At 44.0% G+C, this 26222-nt stretch overlaps 1 protein-coding gene across 9 annotated transcripts in view; it reads right to left on the bottom strand.

Moving 5' to 3' along the window:
* CTNND1 (catenin delta 1) overlaps positions 1–26222 on the bottom strand; it is a 51713-nt gene that overhangs the window by 13994 nt on the left and 11497 nt on the right. For 4 of the 9 annotated variants that reach the window (XM_032356581.1, XM_032356587.1, XM_032356588.1 and 1 more), the window contains exons 2-9: positions 12314–12433; positions 10632–10926; positions 8635–8706; positions 7760–7912; positions 6383–6918; positions 2715–3178; positions 1436–1619; positions 359–476 (exon numbers count right to left, since the gene is read on the bottom strand). In XM_032356581.1, the coding sequence (XP_032212472.1) occupies positions 359–476; positions 1436–1619; positions 2715–3178; positions 6383–6918; positions 7760–7912; positions 8635–8706; positions 10632–10826 (1722 nt within the window). In that variant the 5' untranslated portion in view covers positions 10827–10926; positions 12314–12433. Of the gene's footprint in view, positions 1–358; positions 477–1435; positions 1620–2714; positions 3179–6382; positions 6919–7759; positions 7913–8634; positions 8707–10631; positions 10927–12313; positions 12434–17658; positions 18149–26222 lie in introns of those variants that run through there. The other 5 variants (XM_032356582.1, XM_032356583.1, XM_032356585.1 and 2 more) reach the window with 5 other exon arrangements.

The following is a 26222-nucleotide window of genomic DNA, read 5'->3' as shown; positions in this document are numbered from 1 at the left end:
AAGCACAGCCCCATCCATTATCATTCACAAAGACTCTTATGTGCGCCAAGCTTCTCAAAATCCTTGCAGCCTCAGACTAATAAAGGTTTCTACCACCATTTGGTGTGTGACACAAAACTGAGGATCGCCCTGACTTTTTCCTACTTAGGAATATATATAACATTGGAAATACACCTACAAAGCTTTAAGATAGATGATATAGGTAAGAAAACTGTTTTCTTCTAAGGTGAACATCCACTTTAGGGAGCAGGGGTTGGTACAGATACCTAATGTCCCTTAAAAGCCTGAGATGGTGAGGTCTGCACGACAAGTACCTTCATGGCTGCTGTGCCTGGAATTCACTCAGCCATTAACTTACCTTACTATCTGAGTCCTTCTGCCCAATTTCAGCCTGAACAATGAAAATGAGGGCATCCACTAAACCATCACATTCACGAAGTTTCCGGCGAGCTTCACTCCTCTCTGAGCTGACGTTCCTGAGGGGGAAGGGAGAGGCTTCAAGAAGACTCCGATCTACAAACCCTCCCTTAGTATCTTCAACAACTATGAGCCTCCTCTGTACTTTTTCTTTTTACTCTAACAGTTAGTGAGTACTTGTTACAAATAAGGTACTGCAGTTGAGAGAAAGCTGAGTAAGACAACTCTTCTTCCAGGACATTTATAACAAGGTCGGGGGTGACACACAACTAGGGAGGGTCTAAATAAGGTAAACCAACAATACTTTAAGATCATACGGATACTTCTTGCAAAGGAAGTACAAATGAAGAAAGGGGCAGAGCATGCACGGGTATACTCCAAAGAGATAAAGACTATATTGCAGCATTTACAGGATTTAAATAAATTAGAAAAACTTGCATGAAATATAGGCACTTTTGAGTTTAGCCTCAAAAGATAAATAAGGAGGGGCGCCTGCCTGGCTCATGAGGTAGAGCACACAACTCCAGATCTCAAGGTCTAAGTTTGGGTATAGAGATTACTTAAAATCATTTTTAAAAAAAGGTAAAGAGACAAGGGCACTGTAGTCTGAAGGAAGCATACATCTCCCCCCAACACCACCACCCTTCTAGTACTGTGTTCCTCCTACTGCATTTTTCACAGCTTTACTTGAAATACAGGTCACTGAGTACACACTCAGGCTCAAGACTAGACAACTGCCTTACATGTGGTAGATACTGAACAAATGCTCACTGAATTAAATGAACAAAGTCAAAGACGCACAGAAGTGAGGATGTGCAGGGGAACAAGTAAACCAACACAGTAAATGTATGGGCACACAAGCAAGCAGTGACAAAGGTAAGACAGGCTAGAGTCACAGTATACAATACGGACGGTAATGGAAGCTGAATGACAGGCCAAAGAATTAAAAAAGAATTTCTTTTTTAAACTTAAGTCAGTCAAAAATTCAATCTTCACATTCTTGAAGCCCTTATGTTACCTAAGACAGCCAGCTGTGTTGGTGAGTACCGACTCCCACTCAATATGGCGTGGCTTACAATCTTCATTAGGTTCTCGCTCCCAACCAGAATGTGGGATGATCACTTCATCTGTCAATGCATGCAGTGCATGGTCCACAATCTCCATTTTGATTGAGTCATGGGATGAGAGATTCCACAGGGTTCCTGGCAGAGACAACCCATCAGATACCTCTCCAACACCCAAGACAGTATGTTTGAAGAATGCCAAAGAGGATCCCTTATTCCATCATTTCTCAGTCTTCCCCAATGACCAAATACCTTGTAATGGTATTCAAGCTTTTGTTTGTGACCCATGATAAGAAATATACATTATGGCTCAACATATATATACATATGTGTACATCATGAAACAAAAGTTTCATAAAACAATACTTACTATTTATAAGCAATGCTCTCTGGGTTATCTACACTAGAGTTTCTCAACCTCATTAACACTGACCCTTTGGGCCAGATATTTCTTTGCTGTGGCAAGCTGACCTATCCATTGTTAGATTTTGAGCAGTATCTATGCCCTTTACTCCTTAAATGTTGGTAGCACTCCCTCCTGCCCAAGCCAAGTTATGACAACCAAAACTGTCCCCAGACATTGCAAATGTCCCCTAGCGGGCAAGACCAGTCCTGAGAACTAATAATCTATTCCACTTCTTGTTCTTTTTTCCTCTTGAAATACCGACTGGGATCCACAAAACTGTGTTCAATACACACTAATGGATCACAACCCACAATATGAAAAAACCACTCTTCATAGCAAGGATCACAAGCTCAAATATCTACACATGTCAGGCAGGTGAGTCAGGACAAGCAGATATTTAAAAGAAATTACAAGAGAGTGGAAAAATAGCAAAAGACACTCAGCTTCAGTGCTGGGGAGACAACTTGTTATATGGCAATAGTTGGCAAAAAGGTTCAGGATTACTACAAACGGGAGAACAGCCCTACCAGTCAGCTCAGACTAACTACTGTCAGGTAGCAAAACAGATCCATTGTTGCCAGTTCCCACACATTTTTAATAGAAGCCAAACAAGCTGCAATTTGAAATGAAATCTTCTGAGTTTTAAATATCAGCAACCAATTCTTTGAAATTGTGAACACTTCGCATGATCCAAATAAATCAGGGAGATGGATCTGCCCCCAAAGACCACCAGTTCACAACCTTAAGTCGAAAGTAAAAAGGGCTGAATGAAAGTCTTTCTAGCTTTCAACCCCAACCCAGCAGCTGCCCTTGTGCCCATAACTCACCGGTGATAACTTCAGTGAGATCCATATCCCGAGCCTTTCGGAGCAATCGCACAAGGGCAGGAACACCATCACAGTTTTTTATGGCGATCTTGTTATCCTGGTCACGCCCAAAAGAGATATTCTTGAGCGCTCCACAGGCTCCAAGGTGCACTTCCTTTTTGGGGTGGTCTAACAATCCAACCAGTACTGGGATCCCCTTGAGCTTCCGGACGTCGGTCTTCACCTTGTCATTGCGATAGCACAAGTGCTGCAGGTATGCAGCTGCATTAGACTTGACAGCATCCAAGCGGAATCCTAACATGGCGATCACCTCCGGCAGCTCTGGCTGTCTCCAGTTGTGAGGCGGGGGTCCCCCCTTACGCAGGCTATCCAAGCTTGCTAAACTTCCCCGTTCATGCTGGGCCAGAGGAGCCCAATAGTACTGGTCCGATGGCACCTCCTCACCAATCATGTCTTCATAGCTCCTGCAGTGTTGGAAGAACCAAAAGGAAAAGAATACATCAAGTTGTCGAGTCTGGTTTTGTGGAGAGCTCCCATGACCCCTCACCTCCAAGGCAGGAGGCAGGAGTAACTTCAGCTCTAGCACACTAGATCTTACCTCTCCTTTGCGTAAATGATATACTGATCAATTTTTCGTAAGGAGATAAGGGAATAATTTTAAAGGCATCTGCAGTTAGATTAAAACTACCTTTTTTCCTGTCAAGTTTACTAGCTCGGAGGAGAGTAACAAGCATTCAGAGATGTTCATCACAAAAACAGAACCAAATCCTGACTGCTTAGCACTAAAATGATACCTGACAGCTAAGCTCTCTGGATAGTGACTGAAATAAACCTTCAGAAGACAGAGTTAAACCAAAGAAGTCAGCAAACAATGTCTGAGAACAACTCTTACAAGCCTTCAGCTAAACAGGAAGTGAGGCATTTACACACAGGAAACAGCTGCTGGGATTAGACCCTTAAACACAATTCTTATTTAAGCCTCTCCTTATCTTATTTTGGAAATTATAAAAGAGGAGGTATTAAGAGTAAAAAGAGTACAGGCCTTCGTGCTACACCAAAGGGGGACCTGGCTTTAGTAGAAGCTTGAACATTAATTTTCACAGTTCATCCCAACGTCACCTCTGCCACTCAACAAACGTGTTCCAGAGAATGATTGCCAGCCTCCAATTTCTACAGATGACAATACCTTGGATTCTGTCGAAACAGAGGCTACTGAACACCACAGCATTTGGGATAACCAATGACTAAAGAAAAAGAACAAAATAAGCAAGGGAAGGCTTAGAGAAAAGCCTCACTGGAGAGAATTCTTCCTATTTCAGTACTACCAGTAACCACTAGAGGGTGAATCTGTCACACTATTATTTATTCATAACCACCAGGAAGGAAGAGACCCATTATCTGCGAGCTCATCTCACCCTCTGGCTCCCGTAGGAGAGAGGAGCATCTATTGTGTGGAACTCTCCAAATAAGCCCGTTGTTTGTTCCACAAAACCCCTCCCACTGTCACCAAACCCTGAAAGTTAGGGGCAGCAGAGGCCCTGCCTCAGAGCTGTCAACACCAACCACTCAACAGCAACTCAGATGGACAAAGCATTAGCAAAAATCTCTATTTTCAAATACATTGCAACAAAGTGAGCAGGTTATAACTAAGCTTTAAAAGGAGGCTACTGAACAGTAATGTTAAGGGAAGATTCCATTTTACTAGGGGAAAAATAAGGTCAGAGTATGTCGAGTATGTCCACCTGCATAGGAAAAAAAGAAATCAAAGCAAATGCACCAAAATGTTAACCCCAGTTCTCCCTCTACGGCCGGAATGCCTTTCTACATTTTTCTAGTTTTGTAGTGAGCACGTCTTACTTTCATTATTGTTTTAGTATAAGCAATTACAAAAACAATCGCCATAACCAAGATCTTGGTCACTCAGTTGTATTTCCTTCTTTTATAAGCAGGGGATCATGACATTCTTTCCTTTGTTTTACAAATAACAAAGCTGTGCCCAGAAAGATTAAATGACTTGCTTGAGGCTATATAGCTAGTGGCAAAGGCACAACTAGAACCAGAAGTCTTCTGGTTCAGTGCTTTATCCACTAATTATTCTGCCTTACTGTTTCCGTTTGACCTTGTATTACTCTCCAAGGCCTGGAACAGGAAGCAGCTAATGTTCCTTCTAGTCAAGCAGGTTTCCAAGTCCAGTGCCACCCTGGAATGGACCAAGAACCAGGCCCAAAAATGCTCTCTTTTTATGTCAGTTGCCACAGTAGAGAATGACCTGGCCACCCACACCCACCTAGATCCAGTCACTCTACTAATGAGGAAGTCAAAAAGCAGACTTGTTTCAAGCAGACGGGCCAACGCCCTGGGCAGACTCCTTTGGTGATAGCTGTTATCTACCACTGCTTCAAGTTGCACCAGCTGAAGTCTGGTGCCCACCCCATTGCCCCCTACCCCAATAAAAGGTGAGTCACATGGGAGTTGGACTAGCTGTCCAAATGATACAATACCTAAAAGGTGAATGACTCAGGCTGAGATAATGGAGCCTCTAACCTGGGCCCTGCCCAGTTCACTACTAACCAAGCTACCTAATATGAGGAAAACGAGCACCAAGGCATTTGCTTTAGAAGGTTATGACCCTTTACAGAAATTCAACAACAGCTGCTAGGTTATCCTTACTATGAAGGCATCCATAAATCTTCTCCTTTATTTCTTATTATTTTTCCTTGCCTGGAAAACACCATGTCTCTGATTTATCGTAGAGCAGGGTTGGCAGCCCATGGGCCAAACCTGTTCTTGTACAGTCCCAGAGCTAAAAAGCGGTTTTTGTATTTTAAAAGGTTGTAAAAGGAAAACAACAACATTAAAATATATATATATATTATATATATATTATATATATATGGCCTGCAAAACCTATTAAAATAGTTCTACCTGGTCCTTTACAGAAAAGGTTTGCCAACCCCCATTCCAAAGCCTTCTTTCAAGGCAAACCTTCTACCAGCCCAAACATCAATCACTCCCTTTCTCGTATCACCAGAGAATCCCCAGGGATGAATGGCAAAGTCAGTATAGGCAACTGCTAAGTAACCTTTCAGAATGTCACTTATATACCATCCTCAAAGGATGCCACCCCCATTTCACTTTATAATCAAAGGTAAAAACCAAAACACGAAGTGTCAGGGCTTTGGTGAGATCAAGGTTTGTTTTTAACTTGAGACTAAAATTACCCCAGGGAGGGTTCTCACATATACCCTTAACTGTCTACTCTGGCCCTGAAAGCCAAAACCCCTCAATTCTCTCTTATTACCAAACCAAATGCTAAAGAAATTCATAGGAGCAAGGCAGTATCCCATAGCCCCAAAGCACCAAGCTCCCTTGTGCTACTGCCTATCAGCAGAAAGCCAGATCTTGGGCAGAAACAGCGGCAACTCTTGGCATGGAAGCAAAGGCCACTTCTTTAGGATGTAGACCAATAACCATAAGTCATTATCTATAAATAATTAGAATATAGGATTTTCATCATGAAAAAGACAAAAAAGCAAGTCAGTATCTGGTAAAGTCACAAAAGGGAAGACAGTGTCTCAGATTCAAAAAAGCACTTAGAAGGAGAAGGAATAGCTACCCCTTATCTCTGTCTTGGTTTAAGATCCTTGCCTTCCCCTTTTCTTCCCTACCTGAGTCGTCGGCGAGGGTCAGAGGGTGTCCCAGTCCGACGGGCAGTGCCATAATCGGACATCATGCCGTAATCCAGATCATCATAGCCCATGCTACGCTGGTCATCTTCTAGCCCATAAGGCTCTGGGTGAAAACGATGCAGATCCACACTGCTCCCACCTACCCGAACTTGGGGCTGGGGCCCATACACATCCTGTCTACTAGGTGCCCGATAACCTTCCATGCTGGGCCTGTACCGCTCCTCAATGCGGGTCACCCGGGACAGACTGCCATAGTTGTCACTGCTACTTGGATAACCATCTTCATAGTGGCGGCTATATCCATCAGGAGGGTAGTGGAAGTTCCTGGGAAGGGTAGCAGTGCCTGCTTGCCCAACGTAGGGACCAGGTCCCCCATTGCCATTCTTGCGGAAGTCACGCCCCAGAGTCTGGATATAGTTGTTAGAAACTGATGAGGCATCCACAGGCAGCCCATCTGGTCCCACAGGGACTGGCTGTACTGTCCGTGTTGTCACAGTCTTCACAACTTTCTTGACCTTCACATAAGGAAAGAGAAAAGCGTGAATAATAGAAGCCTCAATTCTAGACCTCTTTTTTTTTTTTTTTTTTTTTTTTTTAAGATTTTATTTGACAGAAGGAGACACAGCAAGAGAGGTAATACAAGCAGGGGGAGTGGGAGAGGGAGAAGCAGGCTTCCTGCCGAGCAGGGAGCCCAATATGGGGCTTGATCCCAGGATGCTGGGATCATGACCTGAGCTGAAGGCAGAGGCTTAACCCACTGAGCCACCCAAGCGCCCTCCCGCTTTTTTTAAAAAGATTTTATTTATTTATTTATTTCACAGACAGAGATCACAATCAGGCAGAGGCGCTGGCAGAGGGTGGCGGGGGAAGCAGGCTCCCTGCTGAGCAAAGAGCCCAATGCAGGGCTTGATCCCAGGACCCTGGGATCATGACCTGAGCCAAAGGCAGAGGCTTCAACCCACTGAGCCACCCAGGCACCCCAATTCTAGACCTCTCTAAGAAATGAAACAAACCCCTACCACTACCTCATTTGATCTAGAAATGCCTTACATTTTACCATCTACCTTTCACTCTCTACCTCACAGGAAGTGCCCAGGCAGGAAATCTGTGCCGGCAGTAACTATGCCTATAAGGGAAGCTATTGTAGACCTTGCAGACTTCTCTCTTCCCCATTCCATTCAATTTTCCCATATCTCTTCTATCTTCCCTGTCTAGCCAGAGATCACATTCTTTATGCATTCACTACAGATTGATACTTTCCATCTACCCTAAGTGCTTCATCTCTCCCCCACCACCAAGAACGACCAAAAGAAGACCTCCTCTATCATCCCAGACCTTATACAAGTCTTAGCTTACTGTGGTCTCTGTGCGCCGAGTAGTTCCATCATCAGAGGTCTCCACGGAGACAACAGACATGGCTCCCTCAGGGTCCTCCTCCGTGTAGGTCCCCACAATCTGCCCTGGCTCCTGCATTCTGGGAATGGTGCTATACACAAGGTGACTGTGATCCTGTATGGAAAGGTGGAAAAGGAAGGAATGATTATTAAGCCATATATATCAATAGTCCAACCCAATGAGAAGTAGTCTCCCTAGAGAGATTCCTCATGCATCGTCCATGGGCCTCAGGATTTCTAGTGGAGTAGATGTCCCCACCTTTTGAACTTATACAAAAGAGCAGAAGATGTTAAGTCCCCAATTCTAGTCATTTAACAAATATAAACTGAGTTAACTATAGCCACATCAACACCCAAGTGACAGAGAGAGCAGATTTAACTTCCCAGTTCTGGTCATCAAAGTGTCTATGAACTGTGTTAACTGTGGCTACATCTGCATCTGGGTGATTCTTCAAGAAAGAAGTTCACCAGTAAAGAACTTTTAAGATGAACCAGGAAGTACCCCCCAAAACCCTCTTCTGACTGTTACTCTTTAGAAACTGCCTAAGGCTCAAGACCAGGGAGATTTCAGGTAAGAACAGAAGCAGGCCCATTCCAGAAAAGGGATGCAGTAACTGAAGGATCAAATACAGGAGCAGTGGCCGTTAAAACTCATTCCAAAATACAACTACGCGTATACACTTATGCTCCACTACTTTATTTCCCTAAATGAAAGCAGCTAATTAATGGGTGGGTTCTTACAATGTATCAGGCACTTTGCAAGACACCCATATGCTCTTACAGGCTGGGAAGTAAGAGAAAAATGAAGCAACCCAGACCTTGAGCCAAAGACATTACCTGGGGTCCGTTGAGTTTCAGATCTGAAAATTTCTGTCGCTCAAGGTCAGCATCGCCCACAAACCGGCCGTTCTGAAACATAGCCCACAAGAAGACAATTCATTTTGTGGCCCTACTTTGCTCTATCAAATACAAATGATCTTTTTTCCAAACAGGAAAAGGGTTTTCAAATAGATATTTGTGGCCTGGAGTCCTTCTGTCAAGTACTTATAGAAGAACCACATCACTCCTTAGTTTTAGCACTTTCCTCAAAAGAGGAATTGGGCCTGGAACTGGCAGACTGGGTCTCTGGAACATAAGAAGGTAAGCTCCATGACGGCAGACATTTTTTCTATTTTTATTTTTGGTCAGTTTTGTTCAATGATGTATTTCCAGTACCTTGAACAATGCTTGGCACATAATAGGCACTCAAAAACTATTTGCTGAGTAAATAGCAGGACTCAGGTAAGTCCTTAAAAATATAAGGAAAGTTAGAAAAGCTAGGTTGGGGAGTTTCCAAAAGCCCTCTTTATTGCTTCATCCATCTTCATGCTCTACTACCACTGGAAACTCCCACATCAGCCAGCTTTTAAAGAGAGACACCAGAGATGTGTCTCCCTTTCCAAGCAGGAAGAAAACAAGGACCCCAATTCTCCTCTGCAAAAACAGTTGTCTCATCATCATCATCATCACCAATTTTTGGAGCCACAGAACATAAGCTGCTCTGTTTTGAGCAGCAGGAAATAATCTAACAACATTACACTACGTAAAAGCAGTTGACTGCTCCTCTTCCAATAGGAAACAGTGAGATCCAGCCACCTTGGGAGACTTCCCCCACCCTACTCCTATTACACAGGGAGTGTAATGCTGCAGGGAGAGGAAGTTAAACATTATTTTCAGGAAGAAGGAAAGGTGTGGCTTCGTTGCTGAACAGAAGTTAAAAATAAGAGAGAGAGAGAAAGAAAGAAACCTAGTACTAAATTCTGGAATTCCCCACCACCTCCAAGCCTGAGCCATCCTGCTCTCCCCTTCCAATATATACCCCTCACTGCTAACCCTCTATTCTGATTCCTAGGAACACTGCAAACATACTGCTTCCAAGTCTCCTAAACGGACTTTTGTCCTCTCATGCAATATGCTCCTCAGCATGATGGATCTTCTCTGTCTTAAAAAATAAATAAGTAATCAATGTAAAGGACTACTGGAGCATAAGCACTGTTGTTAGTTCCCAACCGGAGATCCCTTAGGATGGTAGAGTCTACCAGGCAAGGTCTACCCTACACATACACACCCTCAGACAGATTACATCACAGCGAAGTCAGACCAGAGAAACCACAGGAAACACAAGATACTTCTCATTTCTAACACCAACTCCCCCAAGTCACTCAGAGGCAGCCAACCCAGAGACCACTGGCTCCTGTGGTTATCTGGGTTAAATAATAGCACGATGCTCCTTCTCTAGCTCTAACCAACAGAATTAACAGTGATACCCTCCCCACAAGACATGATCTGCAAAGCTAACAAAACAAGCATACAAGGACAATATGGAGCAGGAATACACAATTTACAGATACTGCCACACCTTCTGAGCAGACTGTTCTCTGAACAAGACTGAACCGGAGCTGAGAGTATAAGATACCCAACCTCACCAACCACTAAACAGGCATTTACCTTTCTGAATTTTTGATACCAAGTTGGGGGCCCGGGGGAATCAGAGAAAACAGAAGGACCTTAGGTACAGCGCCAAACTACATGATTTACCATGACTAGAATTACACCCCAAACCAGAAACCCCACTCCAGCAAAACAGGAAGTCAGATAGATGCTTCTTGAGATACATCTATTCAACTCAGCAGAGCGGCAATATTCCCTATCTCTTACATCAGTACTGGGAAGGTTCACCATGATACACGGGCACCGGACAGCCCATCACCACAAGGAAGGCAGTTTCCCAAGTAGGATCATAGCCTCTCTATGACCAAAGTCCTACCTGCAAGTCTGATGGAGAGAGGGGTTACCTGATGCCGGCGGGTGAGGGTGCCGTTGGCCATGAGTGGGTTGGCATCTTGTGGTGAGACCCGGACGCGTTCCAGTTGCGCCGAGACGTGGCGCCGTTCCTCCTCCAGCGCCCGGGTCAGCTTCTCAAACTGGGCCTCTTGTTCCTTCACAGAGGCCAAGATGCTGGCGGTCGACTCCACCTCTGAGTCGTCCATGAAGGTAAGGGGCGGAGCCGCCGCAGGGCAGGGTAAAAAGGAAGGTGTGGATCACAGAGGGAGGAGCAAAGAGGGAGAAGGCCCCCCTCACTTCACACTACTGAGAGAAGGTAAGGGAGAGGAGAGAAAAGGTCACAGGTCAGAGAAGACAGATGAATCATTAATCCCAGAGCCAAAGATGCCCTCTTGTGGTTTTACCGCAAGGCAGAAAGCCAGCCACCACCAAGCCTAGGAGCCCATCACCACTGTCCGCTCAAGCAGAATCCTTTGCCCACTACCCTTTAACACCTCACCAGAAATAACCACCGCATGGAAAGGTGCAACTAGATCCAAGTCTACACTGTTGGCAGGAGAGGGAGAATACGGCTAAGTACTATAGTCATAACAGGAGATTAATATTAGATTATTTTTGCCTGGAAAAATTTGTTGGCATTAACTCAGTGAAAGTTGTATCTCCACAGCACAGACCAGCACTCACTGGCCTGCAGAAGTAAGCCATTTCTAGAATTAAGGGAACATTACAGACCTACAGATCTTACCTCCCCAAATCTGAACACTGAAATTGCCTCAGGGGTGGCAAAATTTACTAAATAAATATGCAGGTTAAAATGCCAATCAATCAAGAAATATAAATAGTAAAAAAAAACTTCCTACCGTCAAATGCAGGCAACAAAATGAAGGCCCTCATTTTGAATACATTTATGAAGGAGTCTTTCTACTTTTCAAAACCATACTATAATGCTGAAGGCAAACTGTGGGCCTTGGCTCCGGGAGACAAGAGAGCAGTACAACCATAAAAAATTCTGTATGTAAAAAGGCTCCACTTGCAGCGACCTTCACCTCTTTGGGAAGTAGGAAAATGAACACTGGGCTCCAACTCGGAATTGCCCCTGAAGTAGTTCACATTCTAACCTTCAGTCAATGGCTGGGAACTTCCTATATCCCTGTTATCCTGCAGAAAGCTCTAAATAAACCAACTGCATTTTTACATCTTTACCTTTCCAACTCAGGTTAAACACCCAAGTAGCTAAAGGATTTGTGTTCTATTTATACAATAAATGATTGTTGTATAAAAAAGAAGAGTTCCCCACACCCTACTGCATTAACTGCAAATCGGTCAGTAAATGGAGGGAGGGGCCCTGTAGTCACACCATTGGACTGAGTAAGGTTTCTCGCTTACAAACTGGCTACAGGAGACTTTATGGCCAGTGCAACAAATACCATGTCAAGAGGTTTTAAAATAAGCTTTCGAGTCCCGCATCGGGCTCTCTGCTCGGCGGGGAGCCTGCTTCCTCCTCTCTCTCTCTCTCTCTCTGCCTCTCTGCCTACTTGTGATCTCTCTCTGTCAAATAAATAAATAAAATCTTTTTAAAAAATAAATAAATAAATAAACTTTCTTCCCCTATTCCCCACCCTCTTGTCAACCCCTTAAAGGAAAAAAAGGTACTTAAAAAATTTATTCTTAATAAACGTATTTCCATACACACCTGTTAAGACAAGGTCGTAACTGATTGGTTTTAACACAGAGTACAGCCCAGTCTAGATTCAAAAAATCATGGGAGAAGCATCCCAGCCACCACAGCAAGGAGGAAGCAGGAAGGAGAGAGCTGCAGAAATATTTGGAGGAAAAATGAGATTGAGAGGAAAATAAAATATACCCAAAACATTAAAAAATAAGAGGAAAGGGCAGGTATTGGGAGAAAGACAATCTGGGAATGGAAGGGAGTCACATAAAATAGGACTTGCAATTGCTTAATGTAACAAATGCCCTTGGGACTTTGTTCTGTCTTCAGATACCAGGACCTTGATGTAGTTTTTATTAAAACCTGGATTCTACTGTCATGGAGTACTTCTGTACAAAGTAGGTTATAATATAGATAATAATTCACTTATCCCCTATTCCCGGCAATCAAAGTGGGGGAGGGGAATTTCTGATGTTGGAATGCCCTTCCCCCTCCTTCCCACCCCTAAGGCAGAAACCTCAAAGCCCAGTCCCAGCATGCCCACAAAGACATTGAGAAACCAACGCAATAGTGGGGAAGACATGTGGGGACTAGCCTAGACTGAGCCTTTTGCTTCAGTTCCCTTTCCCACGCTCCCTAGGGCCCTACCAAACACAAGCGCTTGGGCCTGTTTGCTCTAGAGTACATGCAGCATTCTGAAAGCAAGAGTACCCAGAGAACAGACAGGTGTCCAATAAACTCCCTAATTAATCCTCTACCACTAAGACATCTTCCAGTGGGTCCAGCACCGAAATCCAAGAATGTGGCAGCCCCCCTCTAAATTTCTCTGTCTTTGGCTCTGGGTTCCCGCAATCACTTATCAAAATACTGTTCTTCCTTCCCGTCTGTTGCTGAGTTTTCCTATTCCCACCCTACATCCCAACAGGCCACTCAAACATCTTTAATAAGTATCCTCATTAAAAAAAAAAAAAAAAAAAAATTTTAATGCTGCTCCCTCATCTCTATTGCTTCATATTAAGCACTGAACATATCCGCTATGTATGATGACCTGCGAACCTTCCAGATCAGGAGGACTCTAAAGCTCAAAAGACATCTTCCAGTTCCAGATTTCAACAGGGCCTGAACTGCAGTTACCACTCTGGCAGCCTCCACCCTGTAATCTTCTTTGCTAATAAATACCCAAACTACCACTATCATGGGGCATACAGTAACAACACTCCCTGCTGCAGAGAAATTGTCATCGTGTGGTAAACAGCTACTTTTTACCCCTACAACTCTCAATAAAGGGAGTTAAGAAAGGATAGTCGGAAAACTACCCAGGGCTCTAAATCAGGATGCAGGATCTTCTCGCATCCTTCACAGCTTTAAGGACTGAGCACCAGGCTCTAATCTGCAGAAGATGACAACACAGCTAAGCAGAAAGAACGGATCAGATTCCTAGACCTAGCAGCACAGTGAGATTTTCTGCCTGAAAGGGAGCAGAGGCAGAGGCTATGTAGGATAGGACCCAGAAGACTGGTCCCAGTCCTGGCGCTGCCACTAGCCAACAATGGCAGGAAGTCAATGCCATGTTCTCATCCAAGAGATGCCAGCATCACCAGCCCAGTTTAACTGAGAGTTGCTAAGAGGATCAGGTGGGATAATGTATGTCATACAAATGTGAGGTATGAAGTTGTTTCAAGAGTTAGTTTCTATCTCCCAATTATATTACTTAATGGTAATGCCTCAGCCTAAAACTATTTTGTGAACTAGTAGATGAGACTAACTGGATCAAAAGCATAACTGGGTTCTAAGGAGTGGATAAGCTGGTTTCCCTGCTCCAACTAACTCTATTTACTAGGAGGTCCCACCTAGACCAGTGTTTCCAGGACACAGAGTGCAGGACTGCACACCCGCTATAATAAGTTCTTGACCCCTTATTTGAGGCCTTAGCAGTTTTTGACCACAGAGAAAGGGAAGGTGAAAAGAACTAACAGTTACTGAGTGTTTTACATTTATTATGGTGGTAATACAACGCTAAAGAAGGAAGTTTTACTGCAAATGAGAAAATGGGCTCTAGGTGAAGAAAGTACCCAAGGTCTTGGTTAATAGCAAAGTCTGAATTTAAACTCAGATATATTCCATTCCAAAGCCTGTGTTCTCTTTCTACTACATGCTGTCAAGTCTAGAAAGTACAAGCCCAGTGTAAGATGTACAGTCCAGCCCTTCTCCCCAACAGTCCTTGCACTTTCTGCCAAAACATCACAAGAAATAAGTGGGGGAGGGGATTTCCATTTTTCCTTACGTTAAAGGATTATTCATAATGTCTACATAGAGGATGTAAGTGGGAGAAGGGAAACAAATGGGAGGAAAAAGAGAGTGGAAGTGGGGGAAGAGAACGAAGCCGAGGACGAGCTGCAGTACAACAGCCCACCTCACAACTCCGACTTGAAGAGTCTTCATCAGTGGAATACACATAAAAAAATTGTGCTTTAAACCAGAATCTGCAAACCACTAATGGACTTTGGCAATTAGAGTCAAGAAAGTCACAGGAGTCCAGGCTAACACCTTTCTTAATATTTTCAAATGCATTACACTGGCTCTCACTACAAAAAGATGGTCAAGGAATTCTCCAAATGAGGAGAGAAAGACCACACATAAAGTACGCCCTGCCATTCCCCTAAGAGTAGACTTTCCCCTAAGACTATGACTGGTTTTACTTTTAACAAGCCATAGGTGCTATAGACTTGTGAGCCTACAGCAAGGCTCCAGCATTCCGGTGATGACAATGGTAAAAATTCAGTCTCTTCCGTGAGAAACCCAAACCAAAAGTTAAATTGGATCAAATACCCAGAAGAACCAAAGAGATGATGCCAACCAGTAGCTGGGTAAAAAGTATCAGCAATAACACAGTCCCTGGAATGGCCTATTCTACTGTCATGTGGCTATAGGAATGTAACTTAAGATTCTCAGAGTTAAGAATACAGGCTTTGGAATCTGCCTGGGTTCAAATCCCAGCTCCACTGCTTCTTAGCTGTAGAATTTCGGGCAAAATACCACTTAAGCTCTAAACCTCAGGTTCCTCTTCTGTAAAATGGGGGACATAAAATATACGTAAGAGTAACTGCAAGAAGTATGTGAGACAATCCACATAAAGTGCTTAGAAAATGTTTTGACACACAGCAAGCTATTCATATGGTTACTGATACAAACACTACCACAAATAGCTAACACAAGGGGCCAGAGTTTGGTGGTGTTAATAGGACTTTTGAATAAGCCACACATGTCTCCACATGCCCCCTTCTCCGCTTTTATAAGAAGCCCAGTAAACTACAGGAATTCTCCACACTCTCAAAGGGAAAGACAAAATAAAATTCCAGACTAGGGGTCAAAAGACCTGGGGTTCAAGTTCTGGCTCTGCCTAAAAGCAGCTGTGAGAACTAAATCGAAGGGTTAAGTTATAACCCCTGTTATCTTTACTTTCATTACTTGTCAGGGTTTAGCTTTAATGGGCTAATATATGTAAAAGTATAGGCTGGATGACTGAACTTCTCCTACATCCTTGCTATTCTGATAAGTGTATCTGAAGACATGGGTGCCTGGGTGGTTCAGCTGGTTGAGTACTGCCTTCAGCTCAGGTCATGATCCTGCAGTGCCAGGATCAAGTCCTGCATCCGGTTCCCTGCTCAACAGGGGGTCTGCTTCTCCCTCTGACCTTTCCCTTTTCAGGCTCCCTAGCTCTCATTCTCTCTCTCCCTCAAATAAATAAATAAAATCTTAAAAAAAAAAAAAAAACATCCAAAGACATGACCAGAATTAGGCAAGCTACCCCTTATGGAAAAAAGAGAAAGTATCTGCTCTCAGATGGAGAACTCTAAACCCCACAGAATAGTCTTAGAGTTTCTTCGGAAAGAAATTTTATCTTCCGCAGCCAATCCCAAAGCCAGTCATCCTCTTTCCTTTTATGAAATCAAAACCAATGTCACAAAGTGATACCTTCCCCCCCTCCAAAAGCAAGGATAAGCAAAACTCTATGTCATCCTAGAGATTTCAAATGACTGTTTTAAAAAGCACACTGAGCCTCACACTGAAGAATACCAATCAATAAAATATAGTACCTGTAACACCACAGGGCTATACTACGTAAGGTTCAAGCCAAAAAAGGTTGGTCTTCTAGATCCCTAAAAAGTATCTGTTTGCCTAAAACCACATGTGCTCCAAAATTCAAAGCAATTATTCCTGTTCAACCATATGCAAAGAAAACTGCCATTTTATTTTTAAATTAAAGGAATATATTTAGTAGTAGTTTTTTCTCTGGCTTCTTATCACCAAGAGTACATGTACATCACCAAGAGTGCATGTACAGGTCCAAGGTCTAAGTGCCCCACCTACCACCTGATGTTCTACCATCTCAAGCTCCGTGAGAACAATTCCAGTGTTCCCTGCCTTTGTTGGTCAGACTTAACTGCCACACTAAGCCCTAGTCCCTGGACGTGATCTACAGGAAGACCTAAAGAGTACTCCGCCCACTTCATGATCTCAACTGACCACTTCTCAGAGTTACAAAACTGATATGATGGAAATGGCCCTTTCTTAGGTGTTAGTTCCTGAGCTTCGCTGTGAATGGGCCTGATGCAAGGTCCAGCCTTGCCACCTAAGAGCACCCAAAAGGCACACTGGGAACTTTCATTTTCACAGCGAAAAACTAGATCTCAATGTGTCCACCATGAACCTCTCTGACAAATTAAGAAGTATGACAAATCACTGTCCTCTTTGGGAAGAGTGATACTTCTGACTGGAGTTCCAGAGCAAAGAAAGAAAGTATCTAAAAGTTTTGGTTTTTTAAAAATATTGTTAAAAAGGAGGTTGAGTTGGACATCTCCACAGATCAACAGGACACCTTAAACTCACCTCAGTCTTATCATCCTGACCCAAATTTATGTATCAGAATTTAGTTTTCACTGTGACTGTGACTTTAAAAGAAAAAAAAAAAAAAATCAACTCCATCATCTTGACCCTAAATTCGGAAACCAGATGGAACATTATCCTTGTTCTCTTTTCCTCTACCTTGAATTCTGGGAACCCCCAAACCGTAACATACTAAATGGCTGAATGCTGGACTGACTCTGAAGCAAAGGAAGGGTGTGGCTCTCAGCTAGTGAGGGGCCCAGGGCTGAAAGGGTATGGAAAGAAACAAAACCTGCTTCTCTCTGGGGCACGTATGACACACACACACAGGACTGGTCTAACAAGTCCTTCTGATCTCTCAGGCCAGGCCGCCTCCTTCTCCACCCCCATTACCCACATGCCTCTCCAAGGCCCTCCACTGGGACAGACAACGCTGAATTTTCTCTCAATCCTGAAAGTCTTAAGACACATCAGTTACTTACCTGGATCCCTGATGCAACCCTGCCAAAGAAGCCTCACCTAGCCTTATAAGGAGAAAGCAGAGCTTTAGGGAGAGGCCGATAAGGAAACAAAGATAAGAGGGAGGGGCAAAAAGAAGGAGGTGTCAGACTGGAGGAAGGGGAGAGGCCAAATGCCTTTCTCCTCCCTACAGGAGAACAGAGAAAAAGAAAGGGAGGTCAAGTACACAATGGGAAGTGAGAAAAAGTTATCAAACTGGTATTGTATAACTCCTGTGTCATAAAACAGAAATCCTAAAATTAACTAGGATACCTTACACCCTTCCCTACCCTAGGCTAGAAAAAAATTTTCATGGAAAAAAAAGCTTAACCTTAGGGTTTTCTAGAGGTCACCAAACTGTTTGAGCTCACATTCCTTTTTTAAAGAGGTAGCTTCTCACCACACCCCCTTACTTTCTATCTATGGCATTCTCAACATTTCCTTCCCCATCCTCTGTTTCTTTTAAGATTATTTACTTATTTATTTGTCTTAGAAAGGGGGGGAGAGCACAAGCAGGGAGAAGAGGCAGACGGGGAGGGAGAACCAGACTCGCTGCTGAGCAAAGACACCATGAAGGACTCAATCCCAGGACCTGGGATCATGACCTGAACCAAAGGCAGCCACTTAACTGACTGAGCCACCCAGGCGTTCCCCTTGCCCCTCCTCTGACAGTGACTTGGGATAGCTGCAACCAGCTAACTGAGTCACATTTATAGTCCTGCTTCCTCAAAGCACTGAAAAGAGCAGTAAGACACCCCTCCATCACGTTGAGAATATACACACTTTTTGAGACAAGCAACAAAAGAGTCTATGAGGAAATAAGATAAAGTGTGAAGGTCCTGTTTCAGCTACAGGACAGACTGCTGAAGGAAATGTTTTTCCCTATCTAAAAGAAAAAAGAAAATCTGACATAAGAGGGGAAGAAAAGTTGTGATTTATTAATTAACTGATCTCCCCTTCTAAGTTACCACAGATAATCTTCTCAGCAACCTCTGGGGTGACACTAGCCCCTTTTTATAAATGGCCCCTTTTTATAAATGAGTAAACTGTACATCAGAAGAACTCAGTATCTTGCCCAAGGTCACAGAGCCAGTAAGTTCCGAAACATGGGATACATGTACCTATCCTACTCCAAGTTCATGTTCCTTCTTTCTGACAGAGTAAAGGGGGTATGCACTTTCTATACACCTTGTGGGTAAAAGTCATTCTAATTCCAATAGAGAAGCTGACCAAAAGTAACTTTTTTATGAATTTTGTTTATTTATTTGACAGACAGAGATCACAAGTAGGCAGAGAGGCCAGTGGGGGAGTGGGAAACAGGCTTCCCCCTGAGCGAGAGCCTGACACGGGGCTCAATCCCAGGACCCCAAGATCATGACCTGAGCTGAAAGCAGAGGCTCAACCCACTGAGCCATCCAGGCCCCCCAAAAGTAAACTTTTGAAATGGAGGATGGTGTGAAAGCAGATAGACTTTGGGTCTTACCTTCATTTTTTTTTTTTTTTAATTTTTTAGAAAAGATTTATTATGGGGCCAGTGGTGAGTGTGCATGAAGAGAGCTTGGGGAGGGGCAGAGGGAAAGAAGAAAATCTCAAGCCAACTCCATGTGCTGAGGTGTGCTGAGCTCTGAGCCTGACACGGCTCAATCTGAGTGACCCCTAAGATCGTGACCTGAGCTGAAATCAAGAGTAGGGTGCTTGGGCGCCTGGGTGGCTCAGTGGGTTAAAGCCTCTGCCTTCGGCCCAGGTCATGATCTCAGGGTCCTGGGGTCAAGTCCCACATCGGGCTCTCTGCTTGGCAGGGAGCCTGCTTCCTCCTCTCTCTCCCTCCCTCTCTCTCTCTCTCTGCCTACTTGTGATCTCTGTCAAATAAATAAATAAAAATCTTAAAAAAAAAAAGAGTGGGGTGCTTAACTGACTGAGTCACCCAGGCGTCCCTGGGTCTTACCCTCATTTTAATGAGCAAGAACTGGGGCCCCTGGGTGGTCAGTTGTTAAGTGTCTGCCTTCAGCTCAGGTCATGATCCCAGGGTCCTGGGATGGAGCCCTGCATCTGAGCCCCATATCTACGCTCCCTGAGCCTGCTCCTCCCTCTCCTACTCCCCTTGCTTGTGTTCCCTCTGTCAAATAAATAAATAAAATTGTAAAAAAAAATAATAATGAGCAAGAATGTATTTGATTCTGAGGAAAAATAGCTTGCAATCTACCTCAGATTTCCCATTCTATAAAAGAATAAGAATTCAGGAGGGAAGGTGCTAGGGGCAAAAGTAATACAACTTTTTACATAGTCACCTATGTGACTGGAGGGCTTGCTCTAGAAATCGGGCCACATGCCACAATCTCAAATCATCCCCATCACAAAAAAGAAAACCTAATCACAAATATCCCTACTCTCATTTTTAATGTGGCATCTCCCTAAACCAAAAGCAGAGATCAGAGTTAGGGTAGGAAACAGAAGGAACTAGGTGACTGGAGGGCTTGCTCTAGAAATCGGGCCACATGCCACAATCTCAAATCATCCCCATCACAAAAAAGAAAACCTAATCACAAATATCCCTACTCTCATTTTTAATGTGGCATCTCCCTAAACCAAAAGCAGAGATCAGAGTTAGGGTAGGAAACAGAAGGAACTAGAAGCAGGGAAGTTTTGTGCTGGCCAGGATCAGAACAGAGGGGAGGGATTGTTCTAGCGGTATGTTAGCAATCTGCCTCTGGGGCAGCTGTCCTCCTGGGCAATCAAAGGCGGGTCTGTGTGTATGCTCAGGGCCTAGCCAGCTTGGCAAGAAGTTGAGGACTCAGCCACCCAATCCACAAAGCTAGAAGAGATGCCTGTTCACAGCTGGAATGAAGGGCAGGGAAAACATAAAATAAGAGGGAAAAGGAGGGGCACAGAGAGTGCTACAGGTGCTATTTCGGGGTGGGGGGGCTAGAGAATCCCAGGAAACTACTAACCATTCCCTAGTTATGTGCAAACAATGAACTACCAGTACCTCCCAATAATGAAATCAAAGAATGGGTAGGTTTCTCTAGCTCTGTGTGTAGTAGGGTGCCAAGTGGAAGGGTGAAATGTAAAATGCTGGGCCCCAGCATCTCCTGGTTCTCTCTGTCCCTTTCAGACCCAACAAAGTATCTGCAATATAGAGTGAATAAACATTATATAAACAAATATCTATTTCTTTCTAGAATTCCTTTCTTAATTAAATCCTAGAGATCTATAAATTAACAGTAACACACATAAAACTCAGTGAAATTCCCCAATGCTAGGAGATGGAAGCCATTTATATAACTCAAGTACTGAGATGCAAAAGGCCACAGTCAGAATTCACACTCCCTAATCCCTTAGAGTAGCTAGATGCTCCGAGACCCATTAGACACACAAAGGCTGCTCTCTTCTCAGTAGAGCCCTGAAGCAGAGCTGCTCTCCAGGGACAAAGAGATTTCACAGGAGAACCACAAAGACATGGCCCCTCTCCGTTCCCCCACTCCCAGCTTTCTCACTTCCTGTCACAGTAGCACCAGACCACAGTCTCCCAGAAACAAACAAATACAAAGTGCTGGATTCTGGGCTGCAGGCCAACCGCATTCCAGGGCATCCTGTCTACCAATCACCAGTCAGAGCTCCCACTTTGCCCCGCTCAGTTCCTTATCATGTTCAGGAAAACAACCCTCCTCCCTGCCCCAAGCCAACACTACATAGGACAAAGCTAAGGCCTTTGAGAATCCGCAGAAAGATACTGTGCGGATCTAAGGGTTGAAAGCGGGTGAGGGGATTTTTAAGATTCCTGCTTGGCAAGTGTCTTTACTTTGGAGGCATGCATTGAGGATTTTAAAGCTGCTCCTCATATTCCGTTCCGATACATGGGATACCACCCAAAGAACACTTCAGAATAGCAACCTGACTGCCACTCCAGAATCAGTCAAGGAAACATATAGCCGGAGAACGGCTTTAAAACACATCCTCTGTCACCCCTTTCTACCGGCTTCAAACCCCTTTCCCCCACAAGCAAAAAGTTAATTCTTAGAGGCCCCACAGAGGACAAACAAAGGCAGCAGGCTCCACCCTAAGAAGAGGCAGGATAAGCACCAGTAGGTGCTGGGAGCAAAGTTCTCTACCTCCCTAGGGAATGAGGGGAGGCCTAGAATTGCTCAGTAGTATTTGCAAGCAAAGAGGCCAAGACAGCAACCTCAGCTTTTCCAGCTCACTACTGCCCCTGGAGTGGGTCAAGGGCTGTAGACCTGGAACCTCTACTGTGGTGGGGAGGAAAGCCTTCCTTTCTAATAGGGTCCTCAACTAATTTCAAGAATGGGATAAATGATACATTCTTCTGTTATCTTGTACGAGCCCATGGGACATTAGCCCTAAACCCCAGAAGCAAAGATTGAGATAGAAGCCAATCTAATCTATTAGCCAGAGAAATCCAAAGAACACCCTTTGCCCACAGGGCTCAATTCCCTTTGCATGAAGCATAGCACAGGCTCAGCAGAGTTCTCCAACCAGGGGAGACCAGTAATATGCTATAATTTCTCATCGTTTATTCCTTTTCTTTTTTTTTTTAAATATTTTATTTATTTATTTGACAGACAGAGATCACAAGTAGGCAGAGAGGCAGGCAGAGAGAGAGAGGAGGAAGCAGGCTCCCTGCTGAGCAAAGAGCCCGATGCGGGGCTCGATCTCAGGACCCTAGGATCATGACCTGAGCCGAAGGCAGAGGCTTTATTTAACCCACTGAGCCACCAGGCGCCCCCGTTTATTCCTTTTCTTTCTCCTAAAAACTCCTTCCCCCTTCTTGGATCTGCTACAAGTAGTCTGGGCTGAACCCTCATTCAGATAGTATACGATGCAAAAGGAGCCTAAGTCTGAAACAGCATAACTTAGAATTAACTCATATTTGGATCTGACATAACCAGGTGGAAGGAGGTAGGGCAGGAATATACACAACATCAGCCATCTAGGGCTGGATAGTAAAATGGGTATTTAGCAACGCTAGGCTTTAGAATAAAACTTTAATAGCAGAGCCTAACCACTGCAAACTACCACAGAGGCACACAAACAGAAGTTTCAGATCTCTTACCTAGCACTGCAGACTAACTCCTTTTTTCTCTCAAAAATATCAGAGCCTGGGTGGCTCAGTCAGTTAAAGCCCTAACTTTTTATTTCAGCTCAGACCATGATCTCAGGATCCAGACGCTTGTCAGGCTCTGCTCAGCACGAGTTGGCTTGAGATCCTCTCCCTCTGCCCCTCCCCTTGCTCTCTCTCTCTCTCTCACTGATAAATAAAATAAATCTTAAAAAAAAAAAAAAAAAAAAAAGAATACCTGAAGAAGTAGTACCAGCTGTTATTATCCTTTTTTTTTTTTTAAGATTTTATTTATTTGAGAGAGCGCATGAGTGGGAGGGGCAGAGGGAGAGACTCTCAGGCAGACTCCGCCCTAGTGCAGAGCCCAACACTGGGCTCCATCTCCTGACCCTGAGATCATGACCTGAGCAGAAACCAAGAGAGAAACACTTAACCAACCAAGCCACCTAGGTGACCCCAATTGTCACCATTTTTATCCCATTCTCCCTCATCACAGCCAGGCCAAAAATCAGCCAATTAAGTAGTATCATGTGAGGTAGTCATATAAAAGGAAACCAAAAAATCTGCAAGTGTTTTCAGACATACTTTAAAAAGACTCACCCCAGAAGACTGGCCACACCCATATCAATACTGCTGCTCCAAAAGGATGCTTGGCAGGTTCTCTGCCTCCAACTCAGCAGGTGAGACAGAAAAGCAGTGCTGACTCAGAAATACAGTCACCCCAGGGTGTGAGGGAAGGAGGAAGAACAGTATAGCCAACCGATTACAATTCAACATGACTTCACCAAAGGTCCTGGTTCTAATTGTATCTCTGGCTGTCTGCAGACATATTTAGAAAACCCAACCAAAGGAGTAATGAATGGGTAAGGAGAAAGTCAATGGAGGGGCCCAAGACTTAAGCAGAATACTCAGTGGTTGGAAAACCATGAGTCTGTTTTGCTATCTAACTTCCCACATACCCCTCTTTCCAAATCAAGCCCAAAGCTGAAAGAACTGGGGTGGAGGGGGGCAGAGAAAAGAATGTGACTGAAGAAGGTTTAGTTACATTCCAACTAGTCAGCATCCCACATGGTATTAAGAGTGCCTGAGAATCCAATCCCACTACATGGGAGTTGCTGGGGCTCTGCTAACATACATCCAATTCCTCCAATCCTCCACCCCTCCCCAATCCCAAACACTCTGAGAAGCAGCGTAATTGAGATAGCTTGATGAAGGCACCAGCTGTTTCCACCACTCTCCCTCCCCCCAACCCCAGAGACCACAGTTCAAACTCACATCAAACACTTAATACAATTGACTGGCCAGTAGGAAGGAGAAGCCTGGACTAAAATAGCAGGAAGAGTGCCAACTGGCCCCACTTAGAAGGAATGTTTTCTTGGCTCAATTTAAAAATAAGAAACCTTTGTCACCCACTCCCTTCTGCCCAGTTATGTTCTCTTTTCTGCAACCTACCCCTCAGCATCAAATGGATTTCAGTTTCTTCCCTACAGCTCCTTGATCTATTTTCAAATGTCAGGGAACACAGGGGAGATATAAGGTTGAATATAAAGTAATGTCTGGGAGACTGGGAGGCTTCCTGGACTGCAACAGCCGAACCCACCACAGGGCGAGATCTCACATAAGAGCAAAGAGACAAGAGACCAAACAACACCTGTCTCCACGTTTCAAATGAGGAAAGAAGGGAGTGAGTATGATGTTCCCAGACTTGAACAATGATGGTAATCTGATTTCCCAAGGCAGAGGCAGTCAGTGAAAAGTATTAACATGATCAGTCCCTCCCCCACCCATATTAGAAGTTGGCCAGAGCTAGCCAAGGAGGAAGGGAAGGAAGCCAACACTTCCTTTTCAGACAGGAAGTAACATTGGCCCTTCCTGTTGAGTTTTAAACAAATTGTCCAGCTGAGTTTCAATGAGAACATCCTCTCCTAAATCTGTTCCACAATTTCAAAATGGAGAGGGGAAGTGGAGATACGGTCTAAAAGTCTCCCTCCCTCACAACAGGCGAGTCCTCCGTACCATGCTAAGTACTGGCATAACCCCCAAATCAGGCAGTGACATCTGTAATTCCTATACAATACAGCATACAGAGGTAGAAAACTTCAAATTAGTCAACTTCTCATGTCCACTACCATGAACTATTCCTCTCTACTTCTCATACTAATTTAATAACCACCCAACTGAGAAATCATATAGATACGCAGCTTAACTCAAATGTTCAGGTTTTACGGTCCTCAAACCTAAATTATCAGAATCACCTGGGAAGCTTTATTAAGAAAATACAATCTCTGGTTACCTGGCTTGGCTCCATCGGAGGAGCATGTGACTCTTGATCTCAGGGTCATGAATGCAAGCTCTACATTCAGTGCAGGGATCACTTAAATAAATAAATAAACTTTAAAAGAACAAAAAAATTAAAAATACCATCTCCCAAATCTACCTCCTCATCCCCCATACCTGAATTTCTAGAGGGAATGCCTGGGAATTCATGTTTTTAAAAAGCTCTCAAAATGACTGATAGTCTGCTGGTGAGAACCACTGTACTGGCCTATTCCTGAAAACCCTCCGACCACCACACTCCTCTAGCAAGAAGGGCACTGGTTATTAAATACTGTACTGGGCCTATTATTGTCCACCAGATAGCTCAGGTCATTATTCCAGGCTGGATTAGAGGCTGATGGAAAGCATGGATTTAAATATAAGGATAGCCGGAAAGACACAGTCCTAAATCCTATACTCTAGACTCAGAACCTAAAAAACAATTATCTCATTTTTTAGAATTCTGAGCTGTACAACAGAGAATATCCCTATTTACAACGCAGACTGGACAACCCTGATTATTACTTTTTTTAAAGATTTTATTTGACAGAGATCACAAGTAAGCAGAGAGGCAGGCAGAGATAGATAGACAGGGGGAAGCAGGCTCCCCGCTGAGCAGAGAGCCCAAGGCGGGGCTCATCCCAGGACCCTGAGACATGACCTGAGCTGAAGGCAGAGGCTTAACCCACTGAGCCACCCAGGCGCCCCAAACCCTATTTTTAAAACAACTTATTTCAAGTATCCTCCCAGAAACAAAGAGCTGCCAACATTTTCAAAGACTGGGTCTATATCCCATCCTAAAACGTGTCCAAAGTCCCAAATCTAGAATTCACAATCCTAGATAATTCTAGTCTAATTAAAAATACAGATTCAGGGGCGCCTGGGTGGCTCAGTGGGTTAAGCCGCTGCCATGATCTCAGGGTCCTGGGATCGAGTCCCGTATCGGCCTCTCTGCTCAGCAGGGAGCCTGCTTCCCTCTCTCTCTCTGCCTGCCTCTCTGTCTACTTGTGATTTCTGTCAAATAAATAAATAAAATCTTTAAAAAAAAAAATACTGATTCAAGGATTACATCTGACTCCTACTCAAGCAAAAGTCACTTTAACTTCTAGTTTGAGTAAGAGCAAGTGAGTAGCAAAATGTTTCAAGAAGAACCATAAA

Source organism: Mustela erminea, chromosome 9 (genome assembly GCF_009829155.1).
Source record: "Mustela erminea isolate mMusErm1 chromosome 9, mMusErm1.Pri, whole genome shotgun sequence".
NCBI classification, from domain to species: domain Eukaryota; kingdom Metazoa; phylum Chordata; class Mammalia; order Carnivora; family Mustelidae; genus Mustela; species Mustela erminea.
The sequence above is the reverse complement of the archived record's forward strand: the minus strand, read 5'-3'. Positions and strand labels throughout refer to the sequence as shown.